This window comes from Sebastes fasciatus, chromosome 9 (assembly GCF_043250625.1).
Source record: "Sebastes fasciatus isolate fSebFas1 chromosome 9, fSebFas1.pri, whole genome shotgun sequence".
Taxonomy (NCBI): Eukaryota; Metazoa; Chordata; class Actinopteri; order Perciformes; family Sebastidae; genus Sebastes; species Sebastes fasciatus.
Window position 1 is genome coordinate 9,631,255 of NC_133803.1, and position 22,432 is coordinate 9,653,686.

Consider the following 22,432-nt stretch of genomic DNA (forward strand, 5'->3'; position numbering starts at 1 on the left):
CCACAAAAACCCTCATCAACTTCTACCGGTCCACAATAGAAAGCATCTTAACTGGATGCATACTGGTATTGTTTGGCAACATTACATCACATGACCACAAACTCCTGATGAGGACAGTGAAAACAGCATCAAAAATTATTGGATCACCGTTACCACAGTTACAGGACATTTACACCACTCGCTGCAGGAAGAAAGCACTTTGTATCATGCAGGACACAAGTCATCCAGCACATACACTTTTCTCTTGTCTCCCTTCAGGGAAGCGCCTACAGAGCATCAGAGCTCGGACCTCTCGCCTCAGAGACAGTTTTTACCCTCAGGCGGTCAGACTACTGAACAGTAGCACTAAATGAATGCAGAGCTGTGGATTGTTTTATGGATGTTTTAGGTTGTTTTATAATTTTATTCTTAGGTATTGTCTTATTTATTGTAGTATTTATCAACTGTACTATTTATAGATTTTAAGGGCTGAGAGAGAGCCAGGGTAAAACGCATTTCATTGCATTCACTGTACACTGTACTTTTAAATGCATATGACAAATAAACTTGAAACTTGAAACTTGAAACTTGAAACTTGAAACTTGAAACGAAACTTGAATAGAGGTTACTGGCGACCAAGAAATGTATCCAGCGTTAATCTCTGTCAGTTTTACTGCTTTATTGGTTGTCATTCTACCATGAAGGCATGGGGGTGAAGTTTGACCCTGAAGTGACCATGCTCCTTTTATTTGGTTTTCACATTTTTCGCAGGTTAAAAGCTTTTAAAAAGTACCCTTAAAAAATGAGGAAGTAAAAAAATAATTTCTGTGATCTTCTGACATCTGATCTCATCAGCTTGAACGCACCTTGGAAATCATCAAGAGTCATAAAATCAGTTTTCTGCAACGTTTTGGAATATTAAGCGCCTATTTTGCGGCCATTTTGGAAAAAGGCTGCCACGTCCGTCAGGGGCCGAATTGGCAGCGCCCCGATATCTATATCTATTCATGACATATAAACCTACATCTATGCCAAATTTGTTGCTTTTATCGCAAAATGCACAATTGTTACGAATATTTCATAACTTTGTTTAGCTGACCCGCTATTACATGAGATTTAGAATTTTTTTTCATTTTTTTTCTGTAAATCTTTTTATCTGGAAAAAACTTTGTACTTAAGTTTGACAAGTGTTATATAAATGATTATTATTATTACTACACTAGTTGCTTAGGTTACTTATCTCTACTTTCTTATGTAAAATGAAAAATTAAGCAGTAAAACAATGGCTTATGAGATTTCTTAAAAACAATCACTGCAGCCTCAGGAGTGTGTGTAATGTGTCACTAGCCTGTCTGTAAACGGCTGCCCATACAGCGGTCCGTTGCCCACACCGGGTTCCTGTCCTGGGTGAAGAAGAGTTTTTGAGAAATGTGGAGCCATCACCAAAGCCTGAGGAGCCAAGAAATATTTTACAACTGAAAACTAAAATGTTTTCAAATGTGGAGCAGGTTTGAACCGAGGCTCTGTTTGTAAATGACGAAACATACTGTACGTTCCAAAACCCATACTACCATACTACTTAGTATGCCAGAAAAAAGGTTTCTTATTTCCCAATACATAGGATGTCAAATGCAGTATGCCAAAAATACCAGGATGTCCTACTACATCTGGTCACATTTTACAGTATGAAAGCCAGCATGCTTTTCTGGCTGTTCTGACCCACAATCCTCTGCACAGCAGATATATTGTATTCATACTGCATGCAGCAGTACGTACTTTGTAAGGGCAGCTACAGTGTACTAAAAGTAAAAAGGAAAAGTATGTGATTTGGGACGTAGTCAGTCGTGCTGCTCCTTGTCCTGGAATGAATCATAGCTCTTATTTCCTTGTTCCCTCCCCTTCAGATCAACAGTTTGAAGGTGGGTGTTACCGACATAACACATGATGATTACATCAGAGCTCAAACTAGTATCGGTTCTCAGGAAGTGAAACTCAGACAGTCGTTGCTACTGAGAGGTGAAATGGCGACGAAAGGAGTTCAGCTGGACCTGGAAACCTTCTCTTGTTCGATCTGTCTGGATCTACTGAAGGATCCGGTGACTACTTCCTGTGGACACAGCTACTGCATGAACTGTATTAAAAGCTTCTGGGATGGAGAGGATGAGAAGAAGATCTACAGCTGCCCTCAGTGTAGACAGACCTTCACACCGAGGCCTGTCCTGCTGAAAAACACCATGTTCGCAGTTTTAGTGGAGGAGCTGAAGAAGACTGGACTCAAAGCTGCTCCTGCTGATCACTGCTATGCTGGACCTGAAGATGTGGCCTGTGATGTCTGCACTGGGAGGAAGCTGAAAGCCTTCAAGTCCTGTCTGGTGTGTCTGGCCTCTTACTGTGAGAAACACCTCCAGCCTCATCATGACTCAGCTCCGTTCAAGAAACACAAGCTGGTGGAGCCCTCCAAGAAGCTCCAGGAGAACATCTGCTCTCGTCACGACGAGGTGATGAAGATGTTCTGTCGTACTGATCAGCAGTGTATCTGTTATCTCTGCTCTGTGGATGAACATAAAGGCCACGACACCGTCTCAGCTGCAGCGGAAAGGACCGACAGGCAGAGAGAGCTGGAGATGAGTCGACTCAACATCCAGCAGAGGATCCAGGACAGAGAGAAAGATGTGAAGCTGCTCCAACAGGAGGTGGAGGCTGTCAATCGCTCTGCTGATAAAGCAGTGGAGGACAGTGAGAAGATCTTCAGCGAGCTGATCCGTCTCATGGAGGAAAGAAGCTGTGATGTGAAGCAGCAGGTCAGATCCCAGCAGAAAAGTGAAGTGAGTCGAGTCAAAGAGCTTCAGGAGAAGCTGGAGCAGGAGATCACTGAGCTGAAGAGGAGAGACGCTGAGATGAAGCTGCTGTCACACACAGAGGACCACAACCAGTTTTTAGTTAACTACCCATCACTGTCCCCGCTCACTGAATCTACACACTCATCCAGCATCAATATCCGTCCTCTGAGCTACTTTGAGGACGTGACGGCGGCTGTGTCAGAAGTCAGAGATAAACTACAGGACGTTCTGAGAGAGAAATGGACAAACGTCTCACAGACAGTGACTGAAGTGGATGTTTTACTGTCACAACCAGAGCCCAAGACCAGAGCTGGGTTCTTAAAATATTCACGAGAAATCACACTGGATCCAAACACAGCAGACACACGGCTGTTATTATCTGAGGGGAACAGAAAAGTAACAGCAATGAGACAACAACAGTTTTATTCTAGTCACCCAGACAGATTCACTGGATGGTGTTGTCAGGTCCTGAGTAGAGAGAGTCTGACTGGACGTTGTTACTGGGAGGTGGAGAGGAGAGGGAGAGGAGTTTTTGTAGCAGTCGCATATAAGAGTATCAGGAGAGCAGGGGGGTCGCTTAAATGTTACTTTGGATACAATGACAAATCTTGGGTGTTAGATTGTAAACAAGACAGTTATATATTTTTGTACAACAATATCAAAACTCCCGTCTCAGGTCCTCAGTCCTCCAGAGTAGGAGTGTACCTGGATCACAGTGCAGGTATTCTGTCCTTCTACAGCGTCTCTGAAACCATGACTCTCCTCCACAGAGTCCAGACCACATTCACTGAGCCTCTCTATGCTGGATTTAGGTTTTATAGTTATGATGTCACTGCTGAGTTGTGTAAACTGAAATAGACAGAAGTCATTTAAGGGTTAAATTCTGTGTTTTAACTCTTAAACTTATCTGGTGTCCATCATTGTTGCTGCAGAGCTGATTTGTGTCTGGACCGCAGAGGACCAGCCCTACAAACACTAAAGTGTGTCACTGACTGACTGACTGAGTGATGAAGTTACAGGATTCATCAGCGACTGTTGCAGGTTCCTCATTGGTTGTTGCTCTTTCTAAATGAAAAGCTGGAGAACAGTTCAGTGTTTATGTTTTCTGAGGATTGTGTCAGCGGTTCATTGAGTCATTACATCGTGCTGTTGTTGTGCATGTGCTATTGTTTATGTTCGTTTAAGTTACGTTACGTTGTTCTTCGTATTGTGTTACCACCGTGCATTCACACCAAGCAGGAAGCACATTAGCAAGCCACACGCCGCTACTGCGGTATGAACCCAAAATAAACAGACTGCTGTGATTTAATGGCAATAAACGGATCAAAATTATGCCGAAATAACGAGATTATGATGCCGATTAGTAAAAAGACCGAATTCCTGCTTTGCCAGGTCTGTCTGCAACACAGCAAGCAAACAACTTTTAAAATGCTTGTTTTCTGAATGGAGTTCGGATCGATCAGTGCCAGGCTATGCAGCTGCTCCATTAACACTCCATCTAGGAATAAACACGGCAGCAACAACATCAGTGATGACATACACTTTGTAAGTATGTATATATTGTTACACACCACTTATATGATGAATGCTTTTGATACACATGCTTTAATAAAAAACTGAAATACTTTTAACCTTGCATACTGTATGTCATGCTGATACCTTACAAGGTGAACATTTTCACATTGTATCAAATATACTGACTAGTAAATGTTACCATTTACTATTACTGAATGCAATTTGCTTCATTATAAGTTGTCTTTCAATCAAACATTAAGATATAAGTGGGAAAAAACTGTTCACAAAACATTATAGACATGACCACTGATTATTTGTGTAACAATTTAGCCACAAATTCACATCCTGACCAGATACGTGACCATCTCATGAGTTGTTCTGTAAATGTGTGAGTGTCTTCAGGTGGCTCCTTCCTGTGTCTGTTTCACTGCTCAAGATGATCTTTGTTCACCTGAACTGATATTTCTCTGCATGAAAATGTAAACTTCTCTGTGCTCTAAATGTTTGATGAATATTTGTATATCTATCTATATATATATAGATAGATAGATAGATATTCTGTTCTCACCACTTTCTGTAAAGATATCTCGAATCATATTTATTTGTTTGGCAGACTAAATGTTGTCGTCCAGATTGACGTACAAACGAGATACTAAGATATTTAATGAAAACTGTGATTATCATGATCATAATCAATAAGGAAATCATTATTCTCTGTCAGATCGCTGAGATTCTGCTCAAACAAACTGATTGTGTGGATGAAAATGAATCTGTACGTGAAATCATTGAACAAGAGTCATTTAACAGACTTTACTGATAGGATGTGTGAACAAACTGAAGGTTTCTATAATCAATAAACAAGAATGAACTAAGTCTTTTCTTCCTGTCTTTTTTCCAGGGTGTCATACAAAGCTCCAGGCTGCTTTGGCTCAGGGTGACGTCCTGAAATTGAACCGTTTTGTCACAAATGCTTCAAAGTAGATCGTTAAATATGTGAGAAAATTATTATAAAGCTGTTTAAATATTTCAGGACATTTTATTTTGATAACTCCCTGTTATCAGTCAGCTGTTTTTAACCAGTAAAAGAATAGAATTTGTTGGGAAATCACACTGGATCCAAACTTATTTGGTGTTCATGGTATTCAACATCCAAATCACTATTCCAGTGCTTAGTCTGTTTATTTTTTATTTTATTATATATATATATATATATATATATATATATATATATGTATGTAATAATTATGTATAAATCAAAAAATATCCCATGAAATAAGGATCAATCCCACAACATTATTCATATTTAACATTAATTATTATTAGTTATTCTCAGATGGATTTCGCTGTTTGTTGTGTGTAGAGGTGGCTTTACTTTACTGTTTCATTTCTGGACTTCTGTCTGGGTGTCTTGAATAGTGTATATTGTGTAGTCTTTGTCCAAATGAACCCGTAAAAATTCACAAGTGCATATTTTTCTCTCAGTTTGGGGCTCCGTCCTCACTAGGCCGCCGTTTTTCTCACCCCAAACAGAGCTCTTGAGGATAGAGCGGCCCAGTGAGGGCTGTGTGGCAGTAAGAAAAGCTGTTGTTGCCTCCTGTGATCACTCATTTTAAATGTCAGCGTAGCCCATCACATAGTACGGCTGCTGTCATTAAACAGTATCAGATGATATTGTGATTGAGTAATGCTCAGCAGAGCAGCAGCTTGGGAATGACTGCTGGTCAGCAGGTGGTACTATCTACGAAAATAATGTGAAATACTTTTCCTGTGATCGTTTCTTGTGTTTGAAAGTGCTTCTGTCTCCGTATATTGACTGCTGAACACGTGGAGATTCTCTCAGAAGGCGCCGACTTGGACCACAAGAGGTCAGGAGTGCTCAGTTTTAAAGTGGTCTGAGGATGTTAATCCACCAATCTGACAGCCTGAACTCATTCAGTCAAAGTCCAAGCCAAGCTTTCACATCTAGCTGTTAGACTGAAGGACATGAATGTCATCAGGACACTGAGCTCAGTGTCGTTTTAGCTGGAAAGCTGTTTTGTTGTTTAGTTCAACTGTTAACGTTACCAGATACGCCAGGAATATTTTTGCTGACTCGTTTTGAGACTAACTTAAGTTTGGTATTGTAGTTTACATTTTACCAACGCTCATATTTTAGACTTCAGTGGACGTCAGGTAGAGTTAGCCCCAGTTTTAGCCTCAGGCGGTCCGCAAAGACCGATAAGTAACGTACAAATGCTAGCGTTAGCGTCTGTTTTCCCTCCAGAATGTAGAGGTTGGGCTTGTTATTTGGCTCGGTACGGAGGATATACTGTAAATTTACAGAATTTTCCGTTTTAGGATTAACAGATGTCCCCGTGAATGGTACGGAGGACATCCTGTAAATCAACAGAAATTTCCATTTTAGGGGTTGAAGAAATGTCCGTTAATGTGAGGGTCACTTGCCTCTCAGCAGGCTGGTTGGGTTCATTATCTCTGAGCAGAGGCCGCTGTGGAGCATAATTGTCCCTGATGAGGATCAGGTGGTTGAAGCCTATATCTACCCCTGGTTTCAGTGCTCAGGTGCTGACTCATTAGCTGCATCTCATTTCCCGATTTTTTGCCTCCTCGTCTCCTCGCTCCTCGATCCTCCAGCTGTGACCCAGAAATCGATCTCAGCGCTCCATCTTGAAGGACATCCCAATTCCTAAAATGCATCTTGAGGAGCGAGGATCGAGGAGGCTTGCCGGAGGAGCCATGTGCGAGGATACACCAGTGTATCCTCCAGGGTATCCTTCACGGAAGTTTTTTACCGACAAACATGCCCCCTTATTGTATATCGTTTCTTGATTGGATGCTGCGCCGATCGGTTTGATCTGATACACGTCAACATCACTGGAGTTTTATACCAGAGTGAAGACAGATCACAGATTAAATGTTTTATAGTTTAGTTGTCTTCTGATTCACCATCTAGTTATAATCTGTGTTAACTGTAGGTGTGAACAACAAACGGACCATGTTGATGGTAAAGTGTTCCAGCAGCAGAAGGACCTGCAGGATCTCTGCTTCACACACTGCTGAAGGAGTCTGTTACTGAAAGGGCTTTATAAGCCCTGACAACAAACGGACCTCAATCAACTTTCTTCATTTATTAGAAAGAATTTTCTTTTGATGATCTGTTATTTCCCCCCATTAACTTGTATTAAGTTACAGTTAAAGTCAGAGAGAGAAGGAGGGTCTGTCTTTTATACCTTTTACATCATTTATCCTCATTTCCATTCAGTCACATGAGGCTGATAATTCCTCAGCATCGGGTTTGATATGAGTTATATCATTTACATTTTCCCTGAAACATTCAGCCTAATACATCATTTCTAGTGTAAGAATATCAATAAATACAGACACTAATATTGAATTAATAATATAAAGTTATTGTGCCAGTAGAGATGGTTCCTGGTCCTCTAAGCAGGACTCAATCCACAGTAGAAATACAGACTGCAGCTGTAATTCATGTGCAGGTGTTTGTTAAACAGGTAACAGGCTACAGAGAGAAAACACTGCTGCTCTACCACTGATAATAACTTTAGTGTCTTTATTAGTATTAGATCAGTTCAGACATAAACAGCTGTTAAAGCCAACTGACAGTTGATCCAGCTGTGATCAGCTGCTGCTGTCATCAGAAACGGACGTCGCTTCACGTGACGCTTCAGAGGAAACGACGTCTCATGTCTCTAAAAACATATCTCCTCTCTTCCTCTCTCCTCGTGTCTCTTCCTCGCCTCCTCCGCTCTTATCTCCCGTGGGCGGGACTAAGACACGAGGAGAGGAGTCGAGGAGAGGAATCGAGCCTTATAAAATCGGAAATGGGAAAGGCCCATTGTCAGAGGTAGTGAGAGTGCTGTCTTGTTGTTGCTGTATCTGTATAGGGGTGTGTGAATCTGCAGAAGTACCATGTGAACCTATCTGTGGGATTCACTCACCATTTAGCTTCTTCTCTTCTCAGAGTCTCTTAGAGTGGGTTAGGTCTGTGTGGCCTACCTTCGCTGGTTCTTTTGTTTCATTTATGTTCTAGTCAGCTACTTGGATTTTTTTTCATAGAGTGTGGTGGCTGATCAGCGCAAGACCTACGAAAAATATGAAGATTTATTTTCTAAAATGCCCCGTGGTACCAGTCCATCTATCCCCTCATTCACAAACGTTCAGTCCTATGTTTTCCCTGACAATGCGACATTATTTTTCATACTATCTGCCTGAATATACCTGTATTCTACCTCCGTCTGAAACGCTCCGCAAAACCAAGCAAATCAACAACGTGCGCACTTTAATCAAATTTCAATCAATTTGTGGATCCCAAAGTGTATACAATGTGCTGGAGTATGGCAATGGAATATTTAATTGGATTTCTTTTGGTCAAACTTTGCCTCCAGCAACCCGCTTCCTCATTTCTTGTATCATGCCGTAACCCGGCCAGCGTTTGCTGTTATACAACAGTATATACATGTTTTTAAAGTGCTATTGCATATCAAAAAAATAAAACAAAGAAATTAATCCTACTGGAGTTGGCACCCTGCCGTGGTGGATAAGCTTATGTGTCTCTTTAACCCTGTATTACAACAAGAGACTGATCTAAGTTTCCTTATAAGTTCAACCAAGTCAGCTTGGTCACAGGTTAGAGACCGGACAAATAGCAGCTCCTTTGCTCAGATTTGAAGGCCATTGCAAAAATAAAACATTGTCATATGAACCTGAAGTTCTTACTCAAACTAAAATGTTCTCATGTCATCTCTGTCAGTTTTACTGCTAGCAATACAACCCAAGGTTCTACCAAAGTTCAGTATCACTTTAACTGTGATTAGAGGTTACTGGCGACCAAGAAATGTATCCAGCGTTATCTCTGTCAGTTTTACTGCTTTATTGGTTGTCATTCTAGCATGAAGGCATGGGGGTGAAGTTTGGCCCTGAAGTGACCATGCTCCTTTTATTTGGTTTTCATGTTTTTCTCAGGTTAAAAGCTTTTAAAAAGTACCCTAAAAAAATGAGGAGGTAAAAAAATCATGTCTGTGATCTTCTGACATCTGAACTCATCAGCTTGAACGCACCTTGGAAATCATCAACAATCATAAAATCAGTTTTCTGCAAAGTTTTGGAATATTAAGCGCCTATTTTGTGGCCATTTTGGAAAAAGGCTGCCACGTCCGTCAGGGGCCGAATTGGCAGCGCCCCGATATCTACATCTTTTCATGACATATAACCCTACATCTGTGCCAAATTTGTTGCTTTTATCGCAAAATGCACAATTGTTACGAATATTTCAGCTTAGCTGCCCCGCTATTACATGAGATTTAGATTTATTTTTTTCATTTTTTTTCAGTAAATCTTTTAATCTGGAAAAAACTTTGTACTTATGTTTGACAAGTGTTGACAACTACTTAGTATGCCAGAAAAAAAGATTTCTTATGTCCCAATACATAGTATGTCAAATGCAGTGTGCCAAAAATACCAGGATGTCCTACTACATCTGGTCACATTTTACAGTATGAAAGCCAGCATGCTTTTCTGGCTGTTCTGACCCACAATCCTCTGCACAGCAGATATATTGTATTCATACTGCATGCAACAGTACGTACTTTGTAAGGGCAGCTACAGTGTACTAAAAGTAAAAAGTAAAAGTATGTGATTTGGGATGTAGTCAGTCGTGCTGCTCCTCGTCCTGGAATGAATCATAGCTTGATAACCCCTCCCTCTTCGTCCTGCTCTCAAACACAGACAGCTCGGACACACTCAGTCCTCTTATTTCCTTGTTCCCTCCCCTTCAGATCAACAGTTTGAAGGTGGGTGTAACCGACATAACACATGATGATTACATCAGAGCTCAAACTAGTGTCGGTTCTCAGGAAGTGAAACTCAGACAGTCGTTGCTACTGAGAGGTGAAATGGCGACGAAAGGAGATCAGCTGGACCAGGAAACCTTCTCTTGTTCGATCTGTCTGGATCTACTGAAGGATCCGGTGACTACTTCCTGTGGACACAGCTACTGCATGAACTGTATTAAAAGCTTCTGGGATGGAGAGGATGAGAAGAAGATCTACAGCTGCCCTCAGTGTAGGCAGACCTTCACACCAAGGCCTGTCCTGCTGAAAAACACCATGTTAGCAGTTTTAGTGGAGGAACTGAAGAAGACTGGACTCAAAGCTGCTCCTGCTGATCACTGCTATGCTGGACCTGAAGATGTGGCCTGTGATGTCTGCACTGGGAGGAAGCTGAAAGCCTTCAAGTCATGTCTGATGTGTCTAATCTCTTACTGTGAGAAACACCTCCAGCCTCATTATGACTCAGCTCCGTTCAAGAAACACAAGCTGGTGGAGCCCTCCAAGAAGCTCCAGGAGAACATCTGCTCTCGTCACGACGAGGTGATGAAGATGTTCTGTCGTACTGATCAGCAGTGTATCTGTTATCTCTGCTCTGTGGATGAACATAAAGGCCACGACACCGTCTCAGCTGCAGCGGAAAGGACCGACAGGCAGAGAGAGCTGGAGATGAGTCGACTCAACATCCAGCAGAGGATCCAGGACAGAGAGAAAGATGTGAAGCTGCTCCAACAGGAGGTGGAGGCTGTCAATCGCTCTGCTGATAAAGCAGTGGAGGACAGTGAGAAGATCTTCACCGAGCTGATCCGTCTCATGGAGAAAAGAAGCTGTGATGTGAAGCAGCAGGTCAGAACCCAGCAGAAAACCCAAGTGAGTCGAGTCAAAGAGCTTCAGGAGAAGCTGGAGCAGGAGATCACTGAGCTGCAGAGGAGAGACGCTGAGATGAAGCTGCTGTCACACACAGAGGATCACAACCAGTTTTTACTCAACTACCCCTCACTGTCCCCGCTCACTGAATCTACACACTCATCCAGCATCAATATCCGTCCTCTGAGCTACTTTGAGGACGTGACGGCGGCTGTGTCAGAAGTCAGAGATAAACTACAGGACGTTCTGAGAGAGAAATGGACAAACGTCTCACAGACAGGGACTGAAGTGGATGTTTTACTGTCACAACCAGAGCCCAAGACCAGAGCTGGATTCTTACAATATTCACGAGAAATCACACTGGATCCAAACACAGCACACACACGGCTGTTATTATCTGAGGGGAACAGAAAAGCAACATTAATGAGACAACAACAGTCTTATGCTAGTCACCCAGACAGATTCACTGGATGTTATCAGGTCCTGAGTAGAGAGAGTCTGACTGGACGTTGTTACTGGGAGGTGGAGAGGAGAGGAAGAGGAGTTTTTGTAGCAGTCGCATATAAGAGTATCAGGAGAGCAGGGGGGTCGCTTGAATGTTACTTTGGATTCAATGACAAATCTTGGGCGTTAGATTGTAACCAAGACAGGTATATATTTGTGTACAACAATATCAAAACTCCCGTCTCAGGTCCTCAGTCCTCCAGAGTAGGAGTGTACCTGGATCACAGTGCAGGTATTCTGTCCTTCTACAGCGTCTCTGAAACCATGACTCTCCTCCACAGAGTCCAGACCACATTCACTGAGCCTCTCTATGCTGGACTTTGGCTTTATAACGATCATGATGTCACTGCTGAGTTGTGTAAACTGAAATAGACAGAAGTCATTTAAGGGTTAAATTCTGTGTTTTAACTCTTAAACTTCTCTGGTGTCCATCATTGTTGCTGCAGAGCTGATTTGTGTCTGGACCGCAGAGGACCAGCCCTACAAACACTAAAGTGTGTCACTGACTGACTGAGTGATGAAGTTACAGGATTCATCAGCGACTGTTGCAGGTTCCTCATTGGTTGTTGCTCTTCCTAAATGAAAAGCTGGAGAACAGTTCAGTGTTTATGTTTTCTGGGGATTGTGTCAGCGGTTCATTGAGTCATTACATCGTGCTGTTGTTGTGCATGTGCTTTTGTTTATGTTCGTTTAAGTTACGTTACGTTGTGCTTCGTATTGTGTTACCACCGTGCATTCACACCAAGCAGGAAGGACATTAGCAAGCCACACGTCGCTACTGCGGTATGAACCCAAAATAAACAGACTATGCTGTGATTTAATTGCAATAAACGGATCAAAATGATGCCGAAATAACGATATTATGATGTCGATTTGTAAAAAGTCTGAATTCATGCTTTGTCGGGTCTGTCCGCAACACAGCAAGCAAACAACTTTTAAAATGCTTGTTTTCTGAATGGAGTTCGGATCGATCGGTGCCAGGCTATGCTAACATTGTAGCTGCTCCATCAACACTCAACATAACGTCATCAAGGCATAAATACGGCAGCGACGTTGTAAACGGATCAAAAGTGAAGCCGAAATAACTACATAATGATGCTGATTAGTAAACAGTCTGAATTAATGCTTTGTCAGGTCTGTCCGTAAGACGACAAGCAAACAACTTTTAAAACGCTTGTTTTCTGAATGGAGTTCGGATCGATCAGTGCCAGGCTATGCAGCTGCTCCATTAACACTCCATCTAGGAATAAACACGGCAGCAACAACGTCAGTGATGACATACACTTTGTAAGTATGTATATATTGTTACACACCACTTATATGATGAATGCTTTTGATACACATGCTTTAATAAAGAAATTAAATACTGTTAACCTTGCAGACTGTATGTCATGCTGATACCTTTTCACCTTGTATAAAATAATATAATATACTGACTAGTAAATGTTACCATTTACTATTACTGAATGCAATTTGCTTCATTATAAGTTGTCTTTCAATCAAACATTAAGATATAAGTGGAAAAAAACTGTTCACAAGACATTATAGACATGACCACTGATTACTTGTGTAACAATTTAGCCACAAATTCACATCCTGACCAGATACGTGACCATCTCATGAGTTGTTCTGTAAATGTGTGAGTGTCTTCAGGTGGCGCTCCTTCCTGTGTCTGTTTCACTGCTCAAGATGATCTTTGTTCACCTGAACTGATATTTCTCTGCATGAAAATGTAAACTTCTAGATATCTCGAATCGCATTTATTTGTTTGGCAGACTAAATGTTGTCGTTCAGATCGACGTACAAACGAGATACTAATATGTTTAATGAAAACTGTGATTATCATGATCATAATCAATAAGGAAAATCATTATTCTCTGTTACATCGCTGAGATTCTGCTCAAACAGACTGATTGTGTGGATGAAAATGAATCTGTACGTGAAATCATTGAACAAGAGTCATTTAACAGACTTTACTGATGGGATGTGTGAACAAACTGAAGGTTTCTATAATCAATAAACAAGAATGAACTAAGTCTTTTCTTCCTGTCTTTTTTCCAGGGTGTCATACAAAGCTCCAGGCTGCTTTGGATCAGGATGACGTCCTGAAATTGAACCGTTTTGTCACAAATGCTTCAAAGTAGATCGTTAAATATGTGAGAAAATTATTATAAAGCTGTTTAAATATTTCAGGACAGTTTATTTTGATAACTCCCTGTTATCAGTCAGCTGTTTTTAACCAGTAAAAGAATAGAATTTGTTGGGAAATCACACTGGATCCAAACTTATTTGGTGTTCATGGTATTCAACATCCAAATCATTATTCCAATGCTTAGTCTGTTTATTTTTTATTTTATTATATATATATGTATGTAATAATTATGTATAAATCCCAAAATATCCCATGAAATAAGGATCAATCCCACAACATTATTCATATTTAACATTAATTATTATTAGTTATTCTCAGATGGATTTCGCTGTTTGTTGTGTGTAGAGGTGGCTTTACTTTTCTGTTTAATTTCTGGACTACCCCACACTGTCTTCTGTCTGAGTGTCTTGAATAGTGTATATAGAGTAGTCTTTGTCCAAATGAACCCGTAAAAATTCACAAGTGCATATTTTTCTCTCAGTTTGGGGCTCCGTCCTCACTAGGCCGCCATTTTTCTCACCCAAAACAGAGCTCTTGGGGATAGAGCGGCCCAGTGAGGGCTGTGTGGCAGTAAGAAAAGCTGTTGTTGCCTCCTGTGATCACTCATTTTAAATGTCAGCGTAGCCCATCACACAGTACGGCTGCTGTCATTAAACAGTATCAGATGATATTGTGATTGAATAATGCTCAGCAGAGCAGCAGCTTGGGAATGACTGCTGGTCAGCAGGTGGTACTATCTACGAAAATAATGTGAAATACTTTTCCTGTGATCGTTTCTTGTGTTTGAAAGTGCTTCTGTCTCCGTATATTGACTGCTGAACACGTGGAGATTCTCTCAGAAGGCGCCGACTTGGACCACAAGAGGTCAGGAGTGCTCAGTTTTAAAGTGGTTTGAGGATGTTAATCCACCAATCTGACAGCCTGAACTCATTCAGTCAAAGTCCTAGCCAAGCTTTCACATCTAGCTGTTAGTCTGAAGGACATGAAAGTCATCAGGACACAGAGCCATATCACAGTCAGATGCTGATCTAGCAGTCCTGAACCTCGTCATCGCTGTCATTACTGTGAATGCTCATTTTGATCCAGAGATTTCTGTAGAAAATGTGACCGATGGACAGTAGTTCAGACACTGCAGTGAGCTTAATGGAGATTGTCTGACCTCTTGACCTCTTGACACCGCAGTGTGCCTGCTGGGGGGGAAACCAGAGATATGGCGCCGACTGATGGAGACACGCTACGAGCTTCTCTCACTCTTCTCTTTATTTTAGCTCTAGTTATTAGTTTCTTAGCACAATCTACGTCTTCCGCAGTCATTTATGACCGTCAGACTCTACTGGACATCAGACAAAATGTTCCAAACTTCTGCACAGCGCCTGCGGTACTGAAAGACATTGTTAAATCGGAGGTATCCTGGTACACCGGCTACAAGCGCCGGCACAGGCGCCAACGAGGAAGACGTGGCGGGCTACTGGTGAGACTACGGCGCGGCCCACTTGGCCTCCCATCCTGAGCATTTTGCTAGCCAATATGCAATCCATTGGCAACAAGATAGACGAGCTCCACTGCCGTATCAGCGTCCAGCGGTACATGAGGAAGTGCAGTGTGTTCTGCTTTTCTGAAACTTGGCTAACATCGGACACTCCAGACAGCGCCATACAACCGGAGGGTTTCTCCGTGCATCGCCTGGAGTGCTCGGGGGACGCGACCGGCAAGTCAAAGGGTGGCGGCGTGTGCTTCCTAGTGAACAACTCGTGGTGCACCGATGTGGAGGTAATTTCCTACTCCTGTTCACTGGTTCTTGAACACCTCACTATCAAGTGCTGGCCTTTCTACTCACCGAGGGAATTCCCCTCTGTCCTGCTAACCGCTGTCTACATCCCACCCCAAGCCAACGCTGCAGTAGCTCCGGAGGAGCTCCATGGCGCTATCACTGGCTACGAGAACCAGCACCCACAGGCCATTTCCATCGTGGCGGGGGACTTTAACCACTGCAACCTTAAATCAGTGCTACCGAAATATAACCAGCAGGTCAGCTGTTCCACTCGGGGCAACAAGACTCTGGACCACTGTTACTCCACCATAAAAGGAGCTTACAGGTCTATCCCACGGCCTCACTTTGGGAAATCAGACCATTCTTCCGTGCTCTTGCTACCTGTTTACAAGCAGGAGGCAAAGAGGGAGAAACCCACCCTGAGGTCAGTCCAGTGCTGGTCAGCAGAGGAAGAGCTCAAACTCCAGGGTTCTTTTGAATCCACTGACTGGTCAGTTTTCAGAGATCCTACTAACCTGAGTGAGTACGCTGATACAGTTACTGACTATGTTAAATTCTGTGTGGACACCTGTATTCCCACTCGTACCATCCGCTCCTATCCAAACCAGAAACCATGGATTAACAGCAATGTCCGCCTGAGACTAAAAGAAAGGTCCGCCGTCTTCAAAGCAGGTGATGAGGAGCGTTATAAGGAAGCCAGGTACGAGCTTAGGAAGGCCATCAAGTCAGCCAAAAAACAACACCGGGACAAACTTGAACAACATTGTAACGACGGGGACTCGAGGCGCTTATGGCAGGGCCTGAAAGCCGTAACAGGCTATAAAACAAAACCAGGTGGCCTCACTAACACCACCGCTTCATTCCCTGACCAGCTGAACACTTTCTATGCCCGCTTTGAGCATGTCATGGAGCCACCAGCACAGGGACAAATTCTCGCTGCGGATACACGCACACTCAGTGGGACAACACATCAGGTGACAGAGGCTGATGTGTGCAGAGTTTTTAAATGTGTAAAAGCAGGCAAAGCTGCCAGCCCGGATGGCATTACACCTCGGGTCCTCAAGTCCTGTTACAGTCAGCTTTCTTTTGTTTTTACAGACATTTTTAACCTGTCACTGTCTCTCTGTGTGGTTCCCACATGTTTTAAGAAATCCATAATTGTGCCTGTGCCCAAGAAATCACCTGCATCTTGTCTGAATGATTTTAGACCTGTAGCCTTAACATCAGTGATAATGAAGTGTTTCGAGCATCTGGTTAAGGCATACATAAATAACAACATATCTGCCAATATTGACCCATCACAGTTTGCATATCGGTCTAACAGAGCTGTGGATGATGCCGTATCACTGGCTTTATACACTGTGCTAAAACATCTGGAGGGAAAAAACACATATGTCAGAATGCTGTTTGTTGATTACAGCAGTGCTTTTAATACAATCATACCATCTCTTCTAATATCTAAGCTGACAGACCTCGGCCTCTGTAATTCCATCTGCAGGTGGATACAAGATTTTCTGACAGGCCGACTCCAGACAGTAAGAGTAGGAAACAGATACTCGTCTACCACAGTTCTGAATACCGGTGCTCCACAAGGTTGCTGTCTCAGTCCCTTACTGTATAGTCTGTACACATATGACTGTGTGGCTAAACATCATACAAACAGCGTTGTGAAATTTGCAAATGATACAACAGTGATAGGGCTCATTACAAATAACAATGAGATGGCATACAGGGACGAAGTGAGGAACCTGATCATGTGGTGTCACAACAACAATCTGTCCCTGAATGCGGAGAAAACTAAGGAGCTAATAATTTACTTCAGGAGAATTAAAACTGTTGAATCACCTGTTGATATAAATAACACTCCTGTCGAAATTGTCAACAGCTTCAAGTTCCTAGGCATCCATATTTCTGACTCCCTCTCCTGGTCCCTGCACATCAGCTGTGTCACAAAAATGGCACAACAGAGACTGTATTTTTTGAGGTGTTTAAAGAAACATGGTATGTCCACAAAAACCCTCATCAAATTCTACCGGTCCACAATAGAAAGCATCTTAACTGGATGCATACTGGTCTGGTTTGGCAACATTACATCATATGACCACAAACTCCTGATGAGGACAGTGAAAACAGCATCAAAAATTATTGGATCACCGTTACCACAGTTACAGGACATTTACACCACTCGCTGCGGGAAGAAAGCACTTTGTATCATGCAGGACACAAGTCATCCAGCACATACACTTTTCTCTTATCTCCCTTCAGGGAAGCGCCTACAGAGCATCAGAGCTCGGACCTCTCGCCTCAGAGACAGTTTTTACCCTCAGGCGGTCAGACTACTGAACAGTAGCACTAAATGAATGCAGAGCTGTGGATTGTTTTATGGATGCTTTAGGTTGTTTTATAATTTTATTCTTAGGTATTTTCTTATTTATTGTAGTATTTATCAACTGTACTAATATATTTATAGATTTTAAGGGCTGAGAGAGAGCCAGGGTAAAACGCATTTCATTGCATTCACTGTACTTTTAAATGCATATGACAAATAAACTTGAAACTTGAAACTTGAAACTTGAAACGAAACTTGATTAGAGGTTACTGGCGACCAAGAAATGTATCCAGTGTTAATCTCTGTCAGTTTTACTGCTTTATTGGTTGTCATTCTACCATGAAGGCATGGGGGTGAAGTTTGACCCTGAAGTGACCATGCTCCTTTTATTTGGTTTTCACATTTTTCGCAGGTTAAAAGCTTTTAAAAAGTACCCTTAAAAAATGAGGAGGTAAAAAAATAATTTCTGTGATCTTCTGACAACTAATCTCATCAGCTTGAACGCACCTTGGAAATCATCAAGAGTCATAAAATCAGTTTTCTGCAACGTTTTGGAATATTAAGCGCCTATTTTGCGGCCATTATGGAAAATGGCTGCCACGTCCGTCAGGGGCTGAATTGGCAGCGCCCCGATATCTATATCTTTTCATGACATATAACCCTACATCTGTGCCAAATTTGTTGCTTTTATCGCAAAATGCACAATTGTTACGAATATTTCAGCTTAGCTGCCCCGCTATTACATAACATTTAGATTTTATTTTTTTCATTTTTTTTCAGTAAATCTTTTAATCTGGAAAAAACTTTGTACTTAAGTTTGACAAGTGTTGACAACTACTTAGTATGCCAGAAAAAAAAAATTCTTATGTCCCAATACATAGTATGTCAAATGCAGTGTGCCAAAAATACCAGGATGTCCTACTACATCTGGTCACATTTTACAGTATGAAAGCCAGCATGCTTTTCTGGCTGTTCTGACCCACAATCCTCTGCACAGCAGATATATATTGTATTCATACTGCATGCAACAGTACGTACTTTGTAAGGGCAGCTACAGTGTACTAAAAGTAAAAAGGAAAAGTATGTGATTTGGGACGTAGTCAGTCGTGCTGCTCCTCGTCCTGGAATGAATCATAGCTCTTATTTCCTTGTTCCCTCCCCTTCAGATCAACAGTTTGAAGGTGGGTGTAACCGACATAACACATGATGATTACATCAGAGCTCAAACTAGTGTCGGTTCTCAGGAAGTGAAACTCAGACAGTCGTTGCTACTGAGAGGTGAAATGGCGCAGAAAGGAGATCAGCTGGACCAGGAAACCTTCTCTTGTTCGATCTGTCTGGATCTACTGAAAGATCCGGTGGCTACTTCCTGTGGACACAGCTACTGCATGAACTGTATTAAAAGCTTCTGGGATGGAGAGGATGAGAAGAAGATCTACAGCTGCCCTCAGTGTAGGCAGACCTTCACACCAAGGCCCGTCCTGCTGAAAAACACCATGTTAGCCGTTTTAGTGGAGGAGCTGAAGAAGACTGGACTCCAAGCTGCTCCTGCTGATCACTGCTATGCTGGACCTGAAGATGTGGCCTGTGATGTCTGCACTGGGAGGAAGCTGAAAGCCTTCAAGTCATGTCTGATGTGTCTAATCTCTTACTGTGAGAAACACCTCCAGCCTCATTATGACTCAGCTCCGTTCAAGAAACACAAGCTGGTGGAGCCCTCCAAGAAGCTCCAGGAGAACATCTGCTCTCGTCACGACGAGGTGATGAAGATGTTCTGTCGTACTGATCAGCAGTGTATCTGTTATCTCTGCTCTGTGGATGAACATAAAGGCCACGACACCGTCTCAGCTGCAGCAGAACGGGCCGAGAGGCAGAGAGAGCTGGAGGGGAGTCGACTCAACATCCAGCAGAGGATCCAGGACAGAGAGAAAGATGTGAAGCTGCTCCAACAGGAGGTGGAGGCTGTCAATCGCTCTGCTGATAAAGCAGTGGAGGACAGTGAGAAGATCTTCAGCGAGCTGATCCGTCTCATGGAGAAAAGAAGCTGTGATGTGAAGCAGCAGGTCAGATCCCAGCAGGAAAGTGAAGTGAGTCGAGTCAAAGAGCTTCAGGAGAAGCTGGAGCAGGAGATCACTGAGCTGAAGAGGAGAGACGCTGAGATGAAGCTGCTGCCACATATAGAGGATCACAACCAGTTTCTATTCAACTACCCCTCACTGTCCCCGCTCAGTGAATCGACACACTCACCCAGCATCAATATCCGTCCTCTGAGCTACTTTGAGGACGTGACGGCGGCTGTATCAGAAGTCAGAGATAAACTACAGGATGTTCTGAGAGAGAAATGGACAAACGTCTCACAGACAGGGACTGAAGTGGATGTTTTACTGTCACAACCAGAGCCCAAGACCAGAGCTGGATTCTTACAATATTCACGGGAAATCACACTGGATCCAAACACAGCACACACACAGCTGTTATTATCTGAGGGGAACAGAAAAGCAACATTAATGAGACAACAACAGTCTTATGCTAGTCACCCAGACAGATTCACTGGATGGTGTTGTCAGGTCCTGAGTAGAGAGAGTCTGACTGGACGTTGTTACTGGGAGGTGGAGTGGAGAGGGACAGGAGTTTATGTAGCAGTCGCATACAAGAGTATCAGGAGAGCAGGGGGGTCGTATGAATGTTACTTTGGATTAAATGACAAATCTTGGTCGTTAGATTGTAAACAAGACAGTTATATATTTTTGTACAACAGTATCCAAACCCCCGTCTCAGGTCCTCAGTCCTCCAGAGTAGGAGTGTACCTGGATCACAGTGCAGGTATTCTGTCCTTCTACAGCGTCTCTGAAACCATGACTCTCCTCCACAGAGTCCAGACCACATTCACTGAGCCTCTCTATGCTGGACTTTTCCTTTATGGCAATCATGGAGACACTGCTGAGTTGTGTAAACTGAAATAGACAGAAGTCATTTAAGGGTTAAATTCAGTGTTTTAACTCTTAAACTTCTCTGGTGTCCATCATTGTTGCTGCAGAGCTGATTTGTGTCTGGACCGCAGAGGACCAGCCCTACAAACACTAAAGTGTGTCACTGACTGACTGACTGAGTGATGAAGTTACAGGATTCATCAGCGACTGTTGCAGGTTCCTCATTGGTTGTTGCTCTTTCTAAATGAAAAGCTGGAGAACAGTTCAGTGTTTATGTTTTCTGGGGATTGTGTCAGCGGTTCATTGAGTCATTACATCGTGCTGTTGTTGAGCATGTGCTTTTGTTTATGTTCGTTTAAGTTACGTTACGTTACGTTGTTCTTCGTATTGTGTTACCACCGTGCATTCACGCCAAGCACGAAGCACATTAGCAAGCCACACGTCGCTACTGCGGTATGAACCCAAAATCAACAGACTGTGCTGTGATTTAATTGCAATAAACGGATCAAAATGATGCCGAAATAACGACATTATGATGTCGATTTGTAAAAAGACCGAATTCATGTTTTGCCAGATCTTTCCGCAACACAGCAAGCAAACAACTTTTAAAATGCTTGATTTCTGAACGGAGTTCGGATCGATCAATGCCAGGCTATGCTAACATTGTAGCTACTCCATCAACACTCAACATAACGTCATCAAGGCATAAATACGGCAGCGACGTTGTTGTAAACGGATCAAAAGTGAAGCCGAAATAACTACATCATGATGCTGATTAGTAAAAAGACCGAATTCATGCTTTGTCAGGTCTGTCCATAAGACGACAAGCAAACAACTTTTAAAATGCTTGTTTTCTGAATGGAGTTCGGATCGATCAGTGCCAGGCTATGCAGCTGCTCCATTAACACTCCATCTAGAAATAAACACGGCAGCAACAACGTCAGTGATGACATACACTTTGTAAGTATGTATATATTGTTACACACCACTTATATGATGAATGCTTTTGATACACATGCTTTAATAAAGAAATTAAATACTGTTAACCTTGCAGACTGTATGTCATGCTGATACCTTTTCACCTTGTATAAAATGTATAATATAATGACTAGTAAATGTTACCATTTACTATTACTGAATGCAATTTGCTTCATTATAAGTTGTCTTTCAATCAAACATTAAGATATAAGTGGAAAAAAACTGTTCACAAGACATTAGTAGTAGTAGTAGTAGCAGAAGGAGCAGCAGCTGTAGTAGTAGAAGCAGTAGGACCAGAAGCAGACTACTGCTTCTGGTCGTAGTAGTAGTAGTAGCAGCAGCAGCAGCAGAAACAGTAGTGGTATTAGTAATAGTTGTAGTAGTAGTAGTAGTAGCTAGAACCTTTAAAACTGTAAGTCGTTAGACAGAATATAGTAGATAGTTACTCTATAGAGATTTTATTTTGACTTTTTTAAACCTGTCCTGAGTTCCCTGCTAAGATACAGTTACCTTCTGGGGCTTGTGTGTGTTGATTTCACATCCACATATGGTGTAGTGTGAGCAAGCAATGCCAAGTTTGTCTGTCATTTATCAGGAACAGTGCTTTAGATTACAGTCCGCTATATTTTAAATTGTTCATTTTCTTGCTACTCTCTGTTGGGACCATGCTTGTTGTTCTCATTTTGAGTGAGGTGATTAAAAGGAAATTAGTTTTTCTGTAATT

At 42.3% G+C, this 22,432-nt stretch overlaps 2 protein-coding genes across 2 annotated transcripts; both read left to right on the forward strand.

Moving 5' to 3' along the window:
- The first annotated feature begins 1,987 nt into the window (after positions 1–1,987).
- On the forward strand, positions 1,988–12,047 carry LOC141773573 (uncharacterized). The gene is made up of 4 exons (XM_074645416.1): positions 1,988–3,671; positions 6,126–6,199; positions 6,787–6,893; positions 10,239–12,047. Exons 1-4 carry the CDS (start codon positions 2,001–2,003, stop codon positions 11,918–11,920), a joined length of 3,534 nt encoding a protein of 1,177 aa, XP_074501517.1. The 5' UTR covers positions 1,988–2,000; the 3' UTR covers positions 11,921–12,047.
- Positions 12,048–19,047: 7,000 nt separating this feature from the next.
- Positions 19,048–21,775, forward strand: LOC141773823 (tripartite motif-containing protein 16-like). The gene has a single exon (XM_074645905.1). It carries the CDS (start codon positions 19,084–19,086, stop codon positions 20,761–20,763), a length of 1,680 nt encoding a protein of 559 aa, XP_074502006.1. The 5' UTR covers positions 19,048–19,083; the 3' UTR covers positions 20,764–21,775.
- The last annotated feature ends 657 nt before the right edge of the window (positions 21,776–22,432 follow it).

Bases quoted from the DNA above. Each gene is read 5' to 3' on its own strand.
- LOC141773573 (XM_074645416.1), top strand. From the start codon at position 2,001: ATGGCGACGAAAGGAGTTCAGCTGGACCTGGAAACCTTCTCTTGTTCG. The intron at 3,672-6,125 runs AAATAGACAGAA...TGTGTTTGAAAG, and splicing joins CTGCTGAGTTGTGTAAACTG to TGCTTCTGTCTCCGTATATT. The intron at 6,894-10,238 runs GTGCTGACTCAT...TGCTACTGAGAG, and splicing joins CCCCTGGTTTCAGTGCTCAG to GTGAAATGGCGACGAAAGGA.
- LOC141773823 (XM_074645905.1), top strand. From the start codon at position 19,084: ATGGCGCAGAAAGGAGATCAGCTGGACCAGGAAACCTTCTCTTGTTCG.